The sequence below is a fragment of the Carya illinoinensis genome, chromosome 6, assembly GCF_018687715.1.
Source record: "Carya illinoinensis cultivar Pawnee chromosome 6, C.illinoinensisPawnee_v1, whole genome shotgun sequence".
In the NCBI taxonomy this organism is placed as follows: Eukaryota; Viridiplantae; Streptophyta; class Magnoliopsida; order Fagales; family Juglandaceae; genus Carya; species Carya illinoinensis.
In genome coordinates this window covers 31,034,691-31,053,334 of record NC_056757.1, presented here as the reverse complement: position 1 = coordinate 31,053,334, position 18,644 = coordinate 31,034,691, and the positions used below count along the sequence as shown (strand labels likewise).

At 39.2% G+C, this 18,644-nt stretch overlaps 1 protein-coding gene across 1 annotated transcript; it reads left to right on the top strand.

The window, feature by feature from the left end:
- Nucleotides 1–2,064: 2,064 nt before the first annotated feature.
- LOC122312311 (calcium-dependent protein kinase 26) lies at nt 2,065–18,549 on the top strand. Its single transcript, XM_043126868.1, has 9 exons — nt 2,065–2,366; nt 2,639–3,471; nt 3,824–3,967; nt 4,047–4,199; nt 4,772–4,887; nt 5,162–5,329; nt 16,847–17,071; nt 17,676–17,823; nt 18,283–18,549. The coding sequence occupies exons 2-8, from the start codon at nt 2,712–2,714 to the stop codon at nt 17,796–17,798; spliced, it is 1,689 nt and encodes a 562-aa protein (XP_042982802.1). The 5' UTR covers nt 2,065–2,366; nt 2,639–2,711; the 3' UTR covers nt 17,799–17,823; nt 18,283–18,549.
- The last annotated feature ends 95 nt before the right edge of the window (nt 18,550–18,644 follow it).

Here is an 18,644-nt window from a genome sequence, read left to right as displayed (position 1 = left end):
CCTCCATCTCTCTTTTTATGCCTTCTTTTTCCATTATACATAATCATTTTTACGACTTTCTTAGAAATCGAGGATATTTATTATTATTATTATTATTTTTATAAAGTGGCACTATTAGGTTGGCTGGATGTAGAATGGATTATAAAATAGTTGTATTCATATCATTAATTTTTTTTCCTGTTTTATGTATGCAGATATGTACTGTATACATACATATATGTTCGCCTTGGGTTTTGGATCCTTTATTTTTTTATTTTTTACTTTTAATTATTTTGATTCTATTCAGTATTGTCATCATTCGAATATTATTTCCCTATAACTTTTGTAATAAATTTTCCTAAATAATATTAAGTGAATTAGGACCCTAAAACTGTATCAAAATTCAAAAAGTTAGGTGCTTTGTGCTGATCCTTTGCCCTATAAAAACACACACGCAACAAAGAAAGAAGGAAGCATCGAAAAAGTTCCTTGCGCAAGGTAAAGAGTCACGAGGGAGGATAGAGCATTTGATTTAAAAAAAAAAAAATTATTAGATACAGTTATAGAGTGTGAAACTATTGCACGCTTTAATTGAAAAAGTCTATCATTTTTAATCTTATCAATTTAATTAAACGGGTTATATTCTTTTAATCTTAATACTTATATTATATTTAAAAGTTGACAAAAATTATGAGTATTGTCATGATTTCATCTTAAGATTCATTTGAGTAAAGAGTTGGGTTTCTTGGATCCAAATCCTTTAAAGTTTAAAGTTGTTGAATTGAATCAATTTACCAACATTTTTCTTTATAAGGAATTGCCAATGCCAACCGGCAGTGGTCCCGTGGCAACCTTTGTAGTACATGTGAATGGGATTGTCCCTCCCATTATTGTCTCAAAAGTCAAGTTCGTGCGCCCTCCACTCTACGGGTGTTTGGACGTGGCTAAGTATGGATGATGGATCCTTTCATTTGGAGTCGACAATCTGATTTTTCTTGATGTAGTCAACTTGCCAGCGTGTCATGTTTTCGTTGGTCAGTTGTCCTTTTCATCTCTTTGCAGCGTCGTCTCAATGCCTCTTTAAGAGTCAATTCAGTACCCCCTTTGCCTGAGCATTTGGAGGGAGGGAAAACGCTACTCTTCCGCTGGTCTATTGCTGATTTTTTATTTTATTTTATTTAATGATAAATAAATATTTTTTAATAATATTGTAAATTTTTTTAAAAAATATATGTGAATTTTTTTAAAAAAATATATAAAATGAACTAGAACATCTAGCAGAAGCTGTTGAGCCAGACTTGAGTTAACTTTTGTAACCCTGCTTTCCCTGATATCAATGGACTTTCAATGGTGGCGGTGGCCGGGGTGGGATCAAAGTTCTAAATAAAGTAAACGCACTATGTTTGATGTTTTCCAGTGGCCAGAATTATATTTTTAAGATTAAAAAAAAAAAAAAAGTTTCAGACTTTTGTCTTTTTGATGAGGTAAAAAAGCCATTTTGAATCTTGATTTTCCAATAAAATAAAAGGCGTGAAAGCAGTCAGCTATGAATCCATGATGGCTGCCTCCAATAAGCTAATAAGCTGAACGGACGACCATTCGATGAATCCAAATTGTCCATGGCAAACTGGAAGTTGGTTTTCCATATAAATGGCAAAAACTTTAGGGAGAAAGTATTTCAAAGGCCGTAAAACAACAAACACAAACATCTCGTATCTCGTTTCTTTTTTAAGACGAGAAATGAGATGAAATAAAATGAATCGAGATTAAAATTAAAAATTAAATAAAATATATTATTTTAATATTTTTTATATTAAAATTTTAAAAAATTAAATTATTTATTTTATTTTATATATAAATTTAAAAAATTATAATAATTAAATAAGATGAATCAAAATAAAATAAAAAATTATGCAAAAATGAATCAGACCGCAGCTAGGCTTCAATATTACCTTTAGCCGCGCGTGGGGTTTACCCAACAATCAACCACAAGGAAATGCCACATCCATCGGCCAGTCAAATTGTATTAAGACGAAATATAATACGACGATTTTTTATAATTGTTGTCTTTTAGAGGATGAAAAAGGATTCTTGGCCCCTTGGGAATAAAAGGGAAAGGGAAAGGATAAGAAAATGGAAGAGAGAGAGAGTGGGAAGGATAGCTGTTCACATGATTACGCTCCGATGATTCAAGATCCGATGTTTCTCAGCAGCACCATCCTAAAATAACGACAAAAACCGAAATAAAATAAAAGTAAACGGAGGAGGAGGAGGAACGAGGGAGAAGAAGAAGAGATGTTTAAAATGGAAGGGTCACGCCATTAAACATCTCCGACTTTAAGCTACTTGCCTTTATTCCCTTATTTTCTGTCATTTCCCACCAACTGGTAATAGCTCCATCTCTCTCTCTCTCTCTCTCTCTCTCTCTCTCTCCTTGTGTTTACCGTATGTTCTTTTTTTCCTACGCGTATTAATTATTTCAAAATTTGATCTTTGGATATTTGATTAGCACTTAGCAGGCAATTCCTATGGGTCTCTTTGTTTTGACAGATGAGTTTTCCTGGGAAACCACATATTTTGGTTTTTTTTGTTTTCACTGAGATTTCAAATTTGTTCGTTTTGTTGAGGATTTGGGGCTGATAGTCTTTAATTTTATCAGTGAAAAAATCGATGAGGGATTATTGGATGAGGAAAAGGCAGTGAAGTTAGTGTGGGTGAATTGTGGTTGTTTCATGGGCAATACATGCCGTGGATCTTTCAAGGCGAAATATTTTCAGGGCTACGGCCAGCCCGACGTGCGTTCCACTTCCAAGCACAGCACCCCTTCTGATCACTCCGTTTCCGAACACTCTCCTTCCAGCTTGAAAACCCAGCAGCTCATTGCCCAAGAGTTCTCCAAAGAGAACCCCGAAAACGACAACTTGCCTGCTATTAGTTCCACCAAGAAAGAAGCCATCATGAAGCGCGGCATTGATAATCAAGCTTATTATGTGTTGGGTCATAAGACCGCAAACATTCTTGATCTTTACAATATGGGTCGTAAATTAGGACAGGGGCAATTCGGGACTACTTATTTTTGCACTGAAATCGCCACTGGTATGGAGTATGCGTGTAAGTCAATCTCGAAGAGGAAGTTGATATCTAAGGAGGATGTGGACGATGTCAGGAGGGAGATACAGATAATGCACCATTTGGCGGGTCACAAGAATATCGTGTCCATCAAGGGTGCTTATGAAGATCCCTTGTATGTGCATATTGTGATGGAGCTTTGTGGCGGTGGTGAGTTGTTTGATCGGATCATCCAGAGGGGACATTACACTGAGAGGAAAGCTGCTGAATTGACGAAGATCATTGTAGGTGTTGTTGAGGCTTGTCACTCACTTGGGGTTATGCATAGAGATCTAAAACCTGAGAACTTCCTGTTGGTTAACAGGGATGATGATTTCTCTCTCAAAGCCATTGACTTTGGACTCTCTGTTTTCTTCAAACCAGGTAACTTAACAAATGCCTGTGCCTTTTCTCTCTCCTAAATTTGTATGTCTCAGATTTTCTTTTGGCCACCTAAATTTTTTCCTTTTTCATTACTTTACGCATTTTTTTGGCCCTATAATTGTACCCCAAATGCAATGGAGCATTTATATGTTTTAAAGTTATGAATTTATTGTGTGCATGTCCAAATTATATGTGAACTTAATGGGAGATGCTTTTTATAAGAATTAACTTGCAATTTACTTTTGTGAAGTTAATGCTGCTGCTGCCTTTGGATAATGATTAAAGAGCTAAAATTCATTTCTTGAGGCGTGTACAGGAGATGTTAATCTTTATATATGGCTTGCTATTTTAGGCCAAATTTTCACTGATGTGGTTGGAAGCCCATATTATGTCGCTCCTGAGGTACTCCTCAAGCATTATGGGCCAGAAGCAGATGTGTGGACAGCTGGGGTCATACTGTATATATTACTAAGTGGTGTGCCGCCATTTTGGGCTGGTATGTGTGTTTATACACTATTAAAGTGGGCGAAAGTTTCTATATGCATTTACTGAAAGCTTATCTGTTGTCGATACAGAAACACAGCAGGGAATATTTGATGCGGTGTTGAAGGGACATATTGACTTCGAATCAGACCCGTGGCCCCTAATATCTGACAGTGCAAAAGACCTAATCCAAAAAATGCTGTGTTCTCAACCTTCAGCACGATTGACTGCTCATGAAGTTTTATGTATGTTTAACCTTTCCATCCATCATTTTGTTCATGATCTTTACAGAATTATTTGGGTTCTGATGTAGATGGAATTAATAAAACAGCCTTTCAGTTGTTGATGTTTGTTCTCTATGCTACTGCTACTGAATGCAAGACAGCTAGACATTACCATCAGCATGCAGAACCCGTATAAGCTGCTTAGGCACTACCATTTGGGTTTTTCCAGTGTTAATGCAAACTTTTAGAGTTTCTAAAGTAGGTATTTTAGGTTGATCTACTTTGCAATTAATGTTTAGAGACTGATAAATAAATGCTAACTTGTCTTTTCCTCTTCAGCAACTGTTCTTTGAATGAACAGTCTATGTTGAATTAGCTATAGAGTATATCAAATATATGTAATTTATGGTTTAATTTACACCTTATAGATTTTAGATAGGTCTAGTGATTAATATGGTTCTTTCACAAGATTTGTGCTAGTTTTGGGAAATGGGAATAAAAAAAAAATCATTTGTTTACTTATTGAATTTATTTGTTATTGGAACTAATTTCAAGATGAAATTGAGATTCATCTTTATCAATCATTTGTTTAGGCCATCCGTGGATATGTGAAAATGGAGTTGCTCCTGATAGAGCACTGGATCCAGCTGTACTGTCTCGTCTCAAGCAGTTCTCTGCAATGAATAAGTTGAAGAAGTTGGCCTTACGGGTAAGTACAGGTTCATGAAACAGGAATAAAAAAGATATATTATAGATATGTATATATACAAAGGGAGGGAGGGAGGGGGAGAGAGAGAGATAGAGGGGGAGAGAGGGTATTAGGAGTTTGAATAAAATTTTAGATTCAGCGTTGCACTCTGTATCGGGTTGGCTGTTTATTTGAGAAGCATACTGATGTTTGATGACTTTTGGCATGCCCCTTACGAACATCGAGCCTACTCTTTATATCGATGGAACATCTAATCTCTGTTTTGTGCTGTCAGGTAATAGCTGAAAGCCTGTCTGAGGAGGAGATTGCTGGTTTGAGAGAAATGTTTCAGGCAATGGATACTGATAACAGTGGTTCGATTACGTTCGATGAACTGAAAGCTGGTTTGCGAAAATATGGCTCTACTTTGAAGGATACAGAGATACGTGATCTAATGGAAGCGGTAAGGCATTTGTTGTAGCTAATACCTGATTTTCTGGTGGTGCGTTTATTGTTTATTTCATATTTCACTATCACCTGGTTCCTTTTCTTTTTCTTCTTCTTCATTCTCATGAAGTTGCTCTGTTCTGCTCTGTTTGTTTTTAGTCTTCTCTTTGTTTTTGTTCCACTTATCAGCTCTGTTCTCATCATAACAGGAATGCATGTTTGTTATTGCTTCATTTGGGATATTGGAATCCACATTAATTCTGTGTGTTGGGTGATTAAAATTTATTGCTTGTATTGAAGAACGTAAGCTGGTGATCTCATGTCAAATGAATATTTTGGAGAATTATGTTTGGGTAATTTATATCCTGATTCCTGAAAGTTAAGATTTCATAAGCATTATGTAGTTGTGCTTTCAGATGAAACTTAGGTAGTATTTGTCTATTAAAGACCCAACCATTGATCCAAAAGCCCTAGGATTGTTGGATAATAATTTGGTTAAGCGTTTAACCCTTAGGATCATAACATTCCACCACGCTTCCAAATCTGATGTCCACAGTGGTCCACTCTATTGACGCTGATCCGGTGGCAGCCGTTTCCCTCTTGGCGGCTTCACTCATCTATCACATTCAATGACTTAACACCATGCCCATACATAGTACTAAGGTATTTTAATCCAATCTATAAGTTGCCCCCTCCATGACTTGAATAAGTGACATGGTCCCTGCTCTAATACCAATTGTTAAAGACCCAACCATAGATCTAAAAGCTCTAGGACTGTTGGATACTAATTTGATTAAGCTTTTATCCCTTAGGATCATAACATTGTCACGTTCTACCATAATGTTTTTCTGAAGGTGGAGTGTGTAAAGCACATACCACTTCTGAGGAGTTAGCCATGTGGTTTACACATAACTATCTGAAAGTACATAAAGCCGGGGATTTTTCGCTACTTTTTTTATTTATAAACTCTTATATGTCTTTTATATTCTTTTCAATATTTATATATGAAGGCTTTGAAAGAAGATTTAGGGAAATGGAATGTGGAAGTGCTTGGAATTTTTTTTTTTTTTTTTAATTTATAAGTAATAGACTCTATTGAATCGAATGAAACTAGGCGGAGCTCATGTATACAGGAAGTATACAAGATGAGATACCTAATTACATTCTAGAAAGCTGAAAAGAAAACAAAAACTCAGTAACTCTCTCTCTCTCTCTCTCTCTCTCTCTCTCTCTCTCTCTCTCTTAAAGAGACGGGGTCACATGTCCAAGAGTGGCCCCCTCCCAATTTTATTAAAAAACTCTCACTTGTGGTGGAGGAATACCATGAAAACAGACATAACACATTGGGTTTACACATAGAGCAATAAAAAGCATCCCATCTATCTAAAAAACCAGAGTAGAAAAAAACTAAAGACCCTCAAACAAACCATACCAGGCAAAAAATGAAAACCACAACCCTCAAACAAAACACAGAATTAAAGCCGTAAAGAAGGGAGGCCTATTTTATCAAGTCTAACCATTCCTCTTGCAACCTGCAGTAATCTGTCACCTTCTCCATATACTTTATTGGTACCAGCCTCACCATCCCGAGGAAGTGTATCAGCAACTTGGTTGCCTTCACGAAAAATATGAGAAACTGTGAACCTCATTCCGTCAAGACTAACACTCTCTCCCTTTAATTCAATAGTAGAAAACCACTAAAAAAGAGAAGACACAAGGAAATTCCAGATATCCCCCACTGCTCTTTTCCTGTTGTTAAAACATCTGTCATTCCTTTGTCCATAAACACCACAATAAGCACAATGGTATCATCCTCCAGCACAATGATATCATCCTCCAAGCTGCATCCAGTTGACAGCTGTTATGATTTCTGTTCCAGCAGGCTAAAACCTCCACCACCCTCTTAGGCATAACCCAACTTAGCCCAGCTCTACAATGAATACCAACCCATAACTCCCTAGCCACCTCACAATGAAGAAAAAGATGATTAATTGATTCACCATCCTTCTTACACAAGAAGCACCACTCCATAATAATCAAACCACACTTTCTCAGATTATCAATCGTCAAAATCTTCCCTAGTGCAGCAGTTCAAGTTAAAAAGGCAACTTTAGACGGCAAAAAAACCTTCCAAATGCTCTTCCACGGAAAGAAAACATGTTGGGTAGACAACACCTTATAGAATGACTTAACAGAAAATTTATTGCTCCCCAAGTGTTTCCACAGCAAGCGACCTCGCCCATTTGCACCTATCTTTACAGAATACAAAAAACTCAAAAAATCAGCAATCTCGTCACGTTCCCAATCCTTGGCATTTCTAGTGAATATAACATTTCAATGTACAGTCCCATTGACACGACATGACACAGCAACTCTGAAACAGCAACGTGCTAGATATCAACCAAGCTGAACACTACCGGAAACACAACATTAAGAGGTCTCTCACAACACCAATCATCAAAGCAGAACCGGATTCTATCACTGATTCCAACCTCAAACTTGATATGTTTTTCAAAAATGTTCCACTACTTTCTAATATATTTCCAAAGGCAAACACCATAAGACCCCCTACCCTCTTTAGAACACCATCTTCCCCACTCGCACCCATACTTCCGATCAACCACCTCTCTTCAAAAAGAATCTCCTTCCTTTTGATACCTCCACAACCACTTCCCCAACAATGCCTTATTGAAAAAATTCAAATCTCACACCCCCAAGCTGCCATTCACAATCGGACAAGTCATCCTTTGTCAATTCACAAGATGAAATTTATTCTCCTCCCCCAAACCACCCCATAAAAAGGCTCTAAACAATTTTTCAATCCGATTAGCCACTCCCACCAGTAATGGAAATAAAGAGAGATAATATGTGGGAAGATTGGAAAGAGTGCTTTTGATAAGAGTTAACCGCCTACCTTTTGATAAGTAAAGCAGCTTCCATCCTGACAATCTTTTCTCAACTTTCTCTATAACCCCATCCCAAATCCTCCTTGCTTTAAAGGACGCCCCCAAGGAAGCCCAAGATATTTCAACGGAATAGAAGCAACTTTACAACCCAACAAATCCGCAAGAAAATTGACATTCCTCACCGCACCCACCGGAACCAATTCCGACTTTCCCAAGTTCAACTTGAGGCCTGAAACAGCTTCAAAACACATCAAAATAGGTCTTAAAAGCTTGAATTTGACAAGCATCAGCATCACAAAAAAAAAAAAAAAAAAAAGAAGAGTATCATCCGCAAAAAGTAAGTGAAAAATAGAAATAACACCATTACTATTGTTTCCCACCAAGCTATGGAAACTATACATTGTACTGGGCTTTTGCCTATTCTTTGATAATATAATTTATTTACTTATAAAAAAAAACTATTGTTTCCCACCAAGAACACCCCCCCCCCCCCCCCCCCCCCCCCCCCAAAAAAAAAGAAAAAAGAAAAAAGAAAAAGCTGCCTCCACTATTCTGCTCAAAGCCTCCATAACAATGACAAAAAGAAAAGGGGATAACAGATTCTCTTGTCTCAAGCCCCGTGAAGCCTTAAAAAAACCACAAGAGATACCATTCACTAAAACAGAAAACCAGGCAGTTGTAACACAATATTTAATCCATCCACACCACCTATCCCCAAAACCACACCTTCTAAGCATATAAAAAAGAAAACCCAGCATACATGATTGTATGCCTTTTCCATCTCCAGCTTACAAAGAACCCCTGGTATACCATCCCTCAAACGGCTGTCCAAATACTCATTCGCAATCAAAACTGAATCCAAAATTTTTCTACCCCGAACGAAAGCATTTTGGGGCTTATAAATGATTTTATCCATTAACAAATGCATATGGTTTGCTAACACCTACGAAATAATTTTATGAATCCCACCTACCAGGCTAATGGAATGGAAGTCTTTCAACTCATGGGCACCAAAAATCTTCGGAATGAGTGCAATAAATGTAGCACTCATTTAGTGGATCAGAAAAATTCTCTTTTAGAGGAGTTAACTTGCTTTGATGATAAAGAAGCTGTCAGGGTTTTATTGGCTGATGAAAAGGAAAGAAAACTGGGCGTTGCTACAGAACTGGAAAAAATTACACTCATGGAGGAGATTTCTTGGCGACAAAAGTCTCGGGCTCTTTGGTTGAAGGAAGGGGATGAGTGCACCAAATGTTTTCATAAAGTTGCCAACTCTCATTGAAGGAATAATGTCAATAGAGGTCCTCCACAGGGAAGGTAATGTCATTACGGAACAATCTGAAATTCAGGATCACATTGTTCAGTTTTATAAAAAGCTCTTATCGGAGCCTTATTCCTGGCATCCTAAAGTTGATGGATTGGAGTTTGATTCAATCGACCAATAGAGTGGCCTTTGGTTGGAGAGTATGTTTGATGAGAAGGAGGTGCTCAGGTGCATAATGTGATAAGAGGAATGGACAAAGGTAAAGCCCCGGGACCGGATGGTTTCTCCATGGATTTTTTTCAAGTTTGTTGGGACATTGTTAAGGATGACATCATGAAGGGTTTTCTTGAATTTCTCTCATTCATGAAATTTGAGAAAAGCCTTAATGCTACGTTCATTGCTCTTATTTCAAAAAAAGTTGGGTCCGTGGAGGTAAAGGATTTTCGTCCCATCAGCCTTCTTATTAGTGTTTATAAAATCATTTCGAAGGTACTTGCTCACCGTTTGAGTGTGATTATGGGGAAGATCGTCACAAAATTTAAAAATGCTTTTGTTAAGGTAAGACAAATTCTTGACTCTGTTCTTATTGCTAATGAGTGCTTGGAGAGTAGAAGCAGAGGTGGCATTCCTAGCATCCTTTGTAAATTGCATATGGAGAAGGCTTTTGACCATGTCAACTGGGATTTCTTGGCTTACACTCTTGGTAGGTATGGTTTTGGGGAAAGGTGGTGTAATTGGATGAAATTTTGCATATCTACAGTTAGATTTTCAGTTTTGATCAATGGTACTCCAGCTGGTTTTTTTAACAGCTCCTGGGGATTGAGACAAGGGGATCCACTGTCCCCTTTTCTTTTTGTATTAGTCATGGATGTATTGAGTAGAATGTTGAAGGCAGCAGTGGATAGGGAATTCATTTCGGGCTTCTTGGTGGTTAGTGCTTCATATGGCAGCATTAATGTCTCTCATCTACTCTTTGTGAATATAAGAACCAAGAGAAGTTGTACCAGTGTGGGTGATAGGAAGAGTGGTGCCATCACCTACCATAAGGCCTTCAGATCCATGATAGATTTGAAGGTCACGAAGATTACCTGGATTGTTGGTCACGTGGTCAGTAGACAGTAGTTGCAGTATCAGGAAACCAATCTGAGTCCTGAGACTCATAAATCTTCATAGTAGCAAGTGCCTGTGGCACATTGTCAGCTTGGAAGGAATGGTTGAAGCGGTTGAAGCACTTGAGGGCAATGTGATTGCACTTGTTGCAGATCTGACAAGTGGGGAGATTATCTTTGGAGGGTTTGGGTGTAGATGAGAAACTAGGATTGCCTTGAGGCTGTTTGGAGTGTGAAGAATGGCTGGGTTGGAAAATGGAAACCACGACCTTTGGAATTAAAGGGCTGGCCATGCTTCTTAGGCTTGTGATTTTTCAGTATAAAATGCCATTTGAGGGGGGGCTGGAGTATCAAGTTTATGACGCTCGGTGTAGCTTTCCAAGAGTGACAATATCTGAGTATGAAGGCATGGGTGGTCACATCATGGTGGTGGTGAACACTTGATAGCCTTTGCCTAAACCATTGAAGAGCCACCAGGATATTTTTGTGATCCGAAACAAGTTTCCCAATGGATGAGATGTTGCACAGATGGACTTAAAACATCGAATATATGCTGATAGAGAATCAACACCTTGGGTTATTGAGGTGAGCCTTTGCTTAAGAGCAAGGTTGCGGTCTGAAGAAACATGAGTGAAAGCATGCAGCAGAGCATGCCAAACTTCAGCAGCAGAGTTCAAGCCAACAAAAATGCCAAGAACTTCCTCCAAGAGAGTGACTGTGATCCAGCCTATAACAAGGCGATCAGATTTTTGCCATTGAACATAATCTGGGTTTGAAATGGACCCCCCAGTTGTCTCATTCTCAACAGAGACTGATGGTGGTTGAATATCACCATTGACAAAACCTTGGAGATCATAGCTCTCCAGGATGTTAAGCATTTGAGTCTTCCATAAAAGAAAGTTCGTAGGTGTGAGATGGAGTGAAACAAAGTTTGTCACATTCTAAGTGACAGGATAGGGATAAACAGTGGAGGCTATGGGTGGGGAGGTGGAAAGGGATGAGGAATTGGGGGCCATTAGAAAAAAATCTCTTGGACAATCACTGTAAGGCTCTTGATACCATATAGAAAACAACAATGAGAGTTTGAGAATACTATCTCACGATGATAGTAGAGAGGGATCTTGTATTGCATATATAGGAGTAGTACAATGTTGATTTTACATGTAAGGGAAAGAAATATAGAAAGTGTGTGCTGTACATGCCTAAAATAAAAGATTTCTAGTGATACATTAAGCAAGGGAGGAAAGTATGCTATGATCACATTTGTTGGGTTCCTTTGCTCTGCTGTCTTCAATTGCAAGGCTATCATTCTTCACTCATGCTCAAGCTAGGATTTGTAAACCAAATCCCAAATACATTCTTCATGTTGGTCACCCTAACATTCCCACTGTGCCTTGCTCTATTATTGCTGCCCAAAAACATCGAGGATGGCTTGCTGCCATGCACGAAGAGCTATATGCTCTTTCCAAAAACCAAACCTGGTCACTTGTACCCCGTCAACCTCACATGAATGTTGTAGGTTGTAAATGGGTTTATAAGGTCAAGCTCCAACCTAACGGCACTATGGAACGCCTCAAGGCTCAATTAGTCGCCAAGGGATTTCATCAAGTGGATGGCCTTGATTTCCACGAAACTTTTTCCCCTGTTATTAAGCTAGCCAACATCCACATTGTTTTTACCATAGCCATGGTTAAAGGCTGGGAAATCCATCAACTTGACCTATATAATGCTTTCCTACGTGGTTTCCTCACCACCGATGTCTTCATGCAACAACCACCTGGCTTCGTCGATTCAAACCGTCCATCTCATGTTTGCAAACTCAGTCGTGCCCTCTATTGGCTCAAACAGGCGCCTCGTGCATAGTTTGATAGACTCAATACATACCTTCTATAGCTTGGTTTCTACTATAGCACCTTTGATCCAAGCCTCTTCATTAATCACTCCAAGCATGGACTTTTTATTTTTATTTTACTCCTATATGTCAACGACATGGTGGTCATCGATGATAGTCCTTCCAGGATCATTAAACAACTAACAGCAGAATTTTTGGGCTATCTTCACCATTTTCTTGGCATTGAAGTCCATCGATCTCCTCTCGGCCTCCTGCTCTCTCAAGCCCACTATGCCCGTGAACTCTTAGATCGAGCTTCCATGGGAGAATGTAAAGCTACCACCACTCCCATGCCTTCCAAGGGACACACCACACCTTCTGCTGATCTCTATGGCGATCCCACTCACTATCGTAGTCTCTTTGGTGGCTCGCAATACCTGTCCTTCACCAAGCCAAATGTCTCCTACATCATCAATTTCATCTGCCAATTTATGCATGCATCAACTGTTGCACATTTTCAACTGGTCAAACACATCCTACGATACAACCATGGAACCATTTCCCTTGGTCTTCATATCTTGGCATCCAGCACACTCGACTTGTAAGCTTTTTCCGATGCCGACTGGGCTGGCTGCCCCCTCACCCGTCGGTCCACTACCGGTTTCTACACCTTCCTTGCTGCTAATTGCATCTCCTAGAGTGCCAAAAAGCAACTCACAGTTGCTCGATCAAGTGCCAAAGCTGAGTACTACTCCATGGCATCCATTGCTGTTGAACTAATGTGGCTCACTTTCCTCCTTCGTGACCTCCACATCCCCCTCCCTCATCCACCCATGCTTCACTATGACAATATCAGTGCATTACATTTATCTGTTTAACCCTGTATTCCATGCTAGGTCCAAGCACATTGCTCTTGACTTTCACTACGTATGTGAGCAGGTTGCCTTTGGAAACCTTGAAACCAGATTTGTTCCTTCTCACCTTCAACTTGATGACCTCTTCACAAAGCCACTTGCTAAGCTTCCTTTTCGGCAGCCACGCTCCAAACCTGGCGTCTGTGTTAATTCCCAGCTCAGTTTGAGGAGGGATGACAGCCTTGCAACTAAAGACAGCAGAGCAAAGGAACCACCAACAACGTGATCACGGCATACTTTCCTTCCTTGCTTAATGTTTCACTAGAAATCTTTTGTAATCTTTTATTTTAGGCATGCACAGCACGCTCTTTCTATATTTCTTTCCCTTACATGTAAAGTCAACATTATACTACTCCTATATATGCAATACAAGATCCCTCTCTGCTATCATCGTGAGATAGCATTCTCAAACTCTCATTGTTGTTTTCTATAGGGATGAGGTCCTGAAAAATGTTTTCCCCTCCCTTTTCAGAATTGCTTTGAATAAGGATGCTTCCGTGGCAGATTTCATGGATAATTCCATTGGTTTTACTTAGTGGTCAGCTAGCTTTGTTAGAGATGTCCAAGATTGGGAAGTGGGGGACATTACTATTTTTATAGGTTGCTTTACGCTTTAAATATAAATTCTGGAGGGAAGGATAGATTGCTTTGGAAGCATAATGGTAACAAGAAATTCTCGGTTAGATCTGTCTACAAGACTTTGGCGTTACATTCTTCCAATGCTTTTTTTTCTTTGAAAAATATTTGGAGATGCAAGGTACCTCTTAAGGTGGTTTTCTTCGGGTGGTTAGCTTCTCACTTGAAAATTCTTACCATTAATAAGTTAAAAAGCGTGGTGTCGTCGTATTGGATTGGTGCTTTATGTGCAAAAACTGGGGCGAATCGGCAGATCATCTTCTTTTGCATTGTGAAGTGTCAAAGGCTTTATGGAATGAGGTATTTGCTAAGGTGGGTATTGCTTGGGTGATGCCCAATAGGGTGGTGGACCACCTTGCATGTTGGAGTGGGCTTCTTGGAAATCGTTAGATAGCAACCATTTGGAAGATGGTGCATCTTTGTCTTATGTGGTGCATTTGGAATGAGAGGAACATGTGCTATTTTGAAAATATAGAACCTTCGATGGAAGGAATTAGAGCTTTCTTTTATCATACTTTGTTTCTTTGGGCTTCAACTATTGTCTTGGATGGGATTAGTTTTAATGATTTTGTAATGTTTTTTAGGGTTAGCTCTTAATTAGGTGTCTCTCTATGTACAATTCCTGTGTATTTGAGCTATGCCTAATTACATTTATTAATAAATTTCTTATAAAAAGTACACATCTGGCGAGAGAGAGAGAGAGAGAGAGAGAGAGAGAGAGAGAGAGAGAGAGAGAGAGAACCCTAGAGGAGCCGCCGCCGCCACCTGTTCGGCGAGTGATAATACATGTTCGGCACAGATAGGATCGGCGGACACCGGCAACGTCACTAAAGGGTATCCGGCGTTGGATATCCTTCTGGTGACCTGATTATTCTTGGCTTGCCTTTGCACTAACATTCTCGGTGGAGCCACCGGCATCTCTCCTCACAGAAAAGTGCGACAGGGCCCGGCAACCTCTTCGCTGGCCTCCAACTTCAGCCTATTCTCTGGCGACTTTTTTTTGGCTTGGGTTTCTTTTTCCGAGATCTGTCAGGTGACCTCTCTGACATTGGCTTCCACAAAACTTATTGACGGACACCGGCGACCTCTTGAAGGGCATTTTGTAGTCACTATTTTCCTTTCGGTGGACTGGTTTGTATTTCGTAGTTTTCGTAGCCTTTTTTGACAGAATGAAGCCCCCTTTTAGCTTTGAAAGCCCTTGCTTTTGAAGTTGAATCAATATGGGTCAAATGGTGCATTTTTGGGTGGAATCGAAGGCTTTTGAGTTTTTGCCAGAAACTTGAAGGTCTTCATTAAAAATAGTGGAGAGGGGCAGAAGGGTTTGGAGATCTGTAGTGATGGGTTGGAGTGCTATAGAATGGTTGGTATCTATGGTGGGAGGAGCATTAAAGGCGGGGAGAAATTCAGATTTTACAAAACACTTGCGCGAAGGTAGCAAAGAATTCATGGCTCAATGATGTTTTAACAAGCATGGTTGGTATCTAACCGTCACTGCGCGAAGGTAACAAAGAATTCATGGCTCAACGATGCTTTAACAAGCATGGTTGGTATCTAACTGTCACCGAATATGGTGGAGGAGGCTGGCGGAGTGTTGTAGTAATTCCTGAAAGGCATGAAGGACAAGGTTGGGAGAAGTTTGCTGTGGAATTACGCAGAGCCGCAGATTTGCTCTTTGATGAGGACATCAAAGATCCAAGCACATCCACGGTGGTGAAGCAATCATATGTAGTAGCTTTGAAGATGGGTCATGCTTCTGTGGCTCAGAGTGAGGGGAACAGTGATAGCAGTCTGCAAATCACTCAAGCTTAGAACTAGCTTGAAGCAATGCAAACTTCTCTAAAGGATATGGAAACCCAACTCGTCAACAAAAATAGACACTCTTTCAGCTGGAGGCAACAGAGTTGTTAAGACTAAGATAGACCCGATTTCTTTAAATTCAGAAAAAGGAAAATGCAAGATTGGATTCGGCCTTGTCCCTATAACCAGATCCAGGAGAACGTGGCGGGTCAAAAGGAAATCTAGGTTATTTTAAGTGGGGTCTACGTCAAGTGTTGTAGAGAATGCAGTAATGGAATGTCATTCGCCTCAGGTAACATAGGATAAACCGTTAGGTGGTGTTACGCCCTTGCCCGAAAATGGTAAAGGAGATGTAGGATCCTTTGAAGTTGCATGTATAGGGTCGCCTAAGGTGAAGGGACTTGCTGTCACTCCAGAAGCTCCAATGGGGATGGAAAGAAACGATGGAGTTGATGAGGAGGTAAGGGACTTGTCGTTGGTGCCTTGCATGGAGAAAGTCCAAAATTGGGAATGCAGTTGGTTAATGTGTGTGAGGATAATGTTGCTCTCCTGGTCTCTTTTCCTTTGATAGTGGATTGGATTTTGCCTAAAGTTAATGAGATCCTACCTTTCGTGGGGATTTCACATGGAGGATGCGAAGACCAGTTCAATGAACTAATCATTGCAATCAAGGTAAGCCACACGCTTGAAACCAAAAGTTTCAAGAAAATTAGGGAGTTACTGTGTCTTTCTTGGGCAATTAACTACGACACAAAGGGAGGTAACTCAAGTAGAGGGAAGTCTAAAGGGAGGGCAATGTGAAAACAGGAAACATAAGGGGTTGGGGTTTGGCTTGGGTATTAGTTCTACGGGAAAGAAGGGGTTGGGGTTCAGTGTAATTTTTTGGGTATTTTGGGTAGTTTTGGGGTGTTTTTCACGGGCTTTTTTGGGTCATTAGGGGCTATTTATTATGGGCTAAGTGTTTTCTTGTATATGTTCAGTGTACTTGGTTACTCCTTTTGATATATAAAATATTTTTACTTATAAAAAAATATATATATATGTTCCATTTACTGAGCTATTTTATCTCTGTGCAGGCTGATGTGGACAACAGTGGGACTATTGACTATATGGAATTTATAGCAGCAACAGTTCATCTTAACAAACTAGAACGTGAGGAACATCTCGTTGCAGCATTTCAATACTTTGATAAGGATGGAAGTGGTTATATTACACTTGACGAACTCCAGCAAGCTTGGGAAGAACATAACATGACTGATGTATTTCTTGAAGATATAATTAGAGAAGTTGACCAAGATAATGTAAGTCATCTACATTTGTTCCTCTTAAGCAGAGAAGCTGAAGTCGGTAAACAATCATTGATTCTAATATAATAATCTCTATATGATTTTGATTCTTGAAATCTAAGTTTTAAATGTCCTGCCATTGCTTGTGAATCTGTATTATTTTTTTTAAGTCAAGTATTCGTTTGAATGACTTGAATCTCAATACTTGCATTTAAGCAATTGAATCTCTCTCTCTCTCTCTCTCTCTCTCTCTCTCTCTCTACACACGCACACTCATACACCACTCTTTTTACAATTGTGCCTTAAATAATAGGAGATTAAGGGTTGGCTTCCATCTGCATTCTCCCTTCGTAATTCTATATATAAAGAACTTTTGATGGTTTGATTTAAGAATCTGCTGTCTAAGTATATATTGCTCAACTAAATTGGGATACAAATTTGATGCAAAATGTGGGGGTTTAGCAAGCAGATTTCCCTTGATAACTGCTCTTTTTATTTAAACAATGCTTACCTCCCTTATCTTCTCTCCTATTTGTTTGTTTTATTGTCTTCTTTTCCCTGGCTTTACTATTTCTTTGTTGAGCAATTTCTGATGCGCTACTGTTTCGTGTTTTTTTAGGATGGAAGGATCGATTATGGGGAATTCGTTGCTATGATGCAAAAGGGGAATGCAGGAATTGGAAGACGAACTATGAGAAACAGTGTGAATTTGAGCATGAGAGATGGAACTGGTGTTCGTTAGCTCCTAACAAGCTTATTATGTGCAGGTACTTTCATATTTGTGTATCTGATCCACCCCCCTTTTCCAATTCTTTCCAAATACCGTGAAACTTGGTGGGTCGCTCACCTGTTAGGGCAACATCTTGTGCTTAGTTGAGCTTTAAAGGCAAAATAAAATCGTGCATAGGGTCTTATATTCCACTGGACAATCAATATCAATTTTCAGCCGAAACATCATCAAATAACAGCTGTTATAATTAGTCAAGTCTGTCAATAAGTGGGAAAGGTTCAAACTAGCTTCCCATTTGGTAATCAAAGATTTGGACTGGTTTCAGTTGATGGATTATTTTGCTAACAAAGAAATTAGAAATATTAGAAAGCCGGATTAATCCATGTAACTTCCAATTCTTTTGCCCACAATTCAGTTAATTATGTCTTATGTAGGGAACGTTTTAACCTGTTTTTTTTATCTGTAGTCCTATATTGATGGCATGGCACATTGGCAGGTTGTACAGCAAGGCAGAAGACAATAAGTGATGAAGCTTTTGAGAAACAATTTTGATTCCTCCCCACTTCCCAAACCATTTTGGTCTTGGTGGTTCTAGGTTGGGCATTTATTGAGGGATGCTGTATGACTCAAAAAGAAATATTTATAAGCGTTGTGGACTTAAGAGTGTGAAGTGTTACATCTTTTCATGTTGCTGAATTGCTTGTTGCTCTTTTGCATTTGGGGGTTTCTGTTTATATTTGAAAGAAAAAGGATTTGATCCACAGATAATGTTTGAGAATGTTTCTTTAATTACCTGAGGTGCACTTAGAGGAAACTCTTTGTTGAGGGCTTATGCACCTTCAGGATTAGTCGGGACGT

What these genes read in the sequence shown, in the direction of transcription:
- LOC122312311 (XM_043126868.1), top strand. Translation starts at nt 2,712, where the DNA reads ATGGGCAATACATGCCGTGGATCTTTCAAGGCGAAATATTTTCAGGGC. An exon ending in TGTGCCGCCATTTTGGGCTG is followed by an intron (nt 3,968 to 4,046) that starts GTATGTGTGTTT and finishes TTGTCGATACAG; the next exon opens with AAACACAGCAGGGAATATTT. An exon ending in TACGTGATCTAATGGAAGCG is followed by an intron (nt 5,330 to 16,846) that starts GTAAGGCATTTG and finishes ATCTCTGTGCAG; the next exon opens with GCTGATGTGGACAACAGTGG.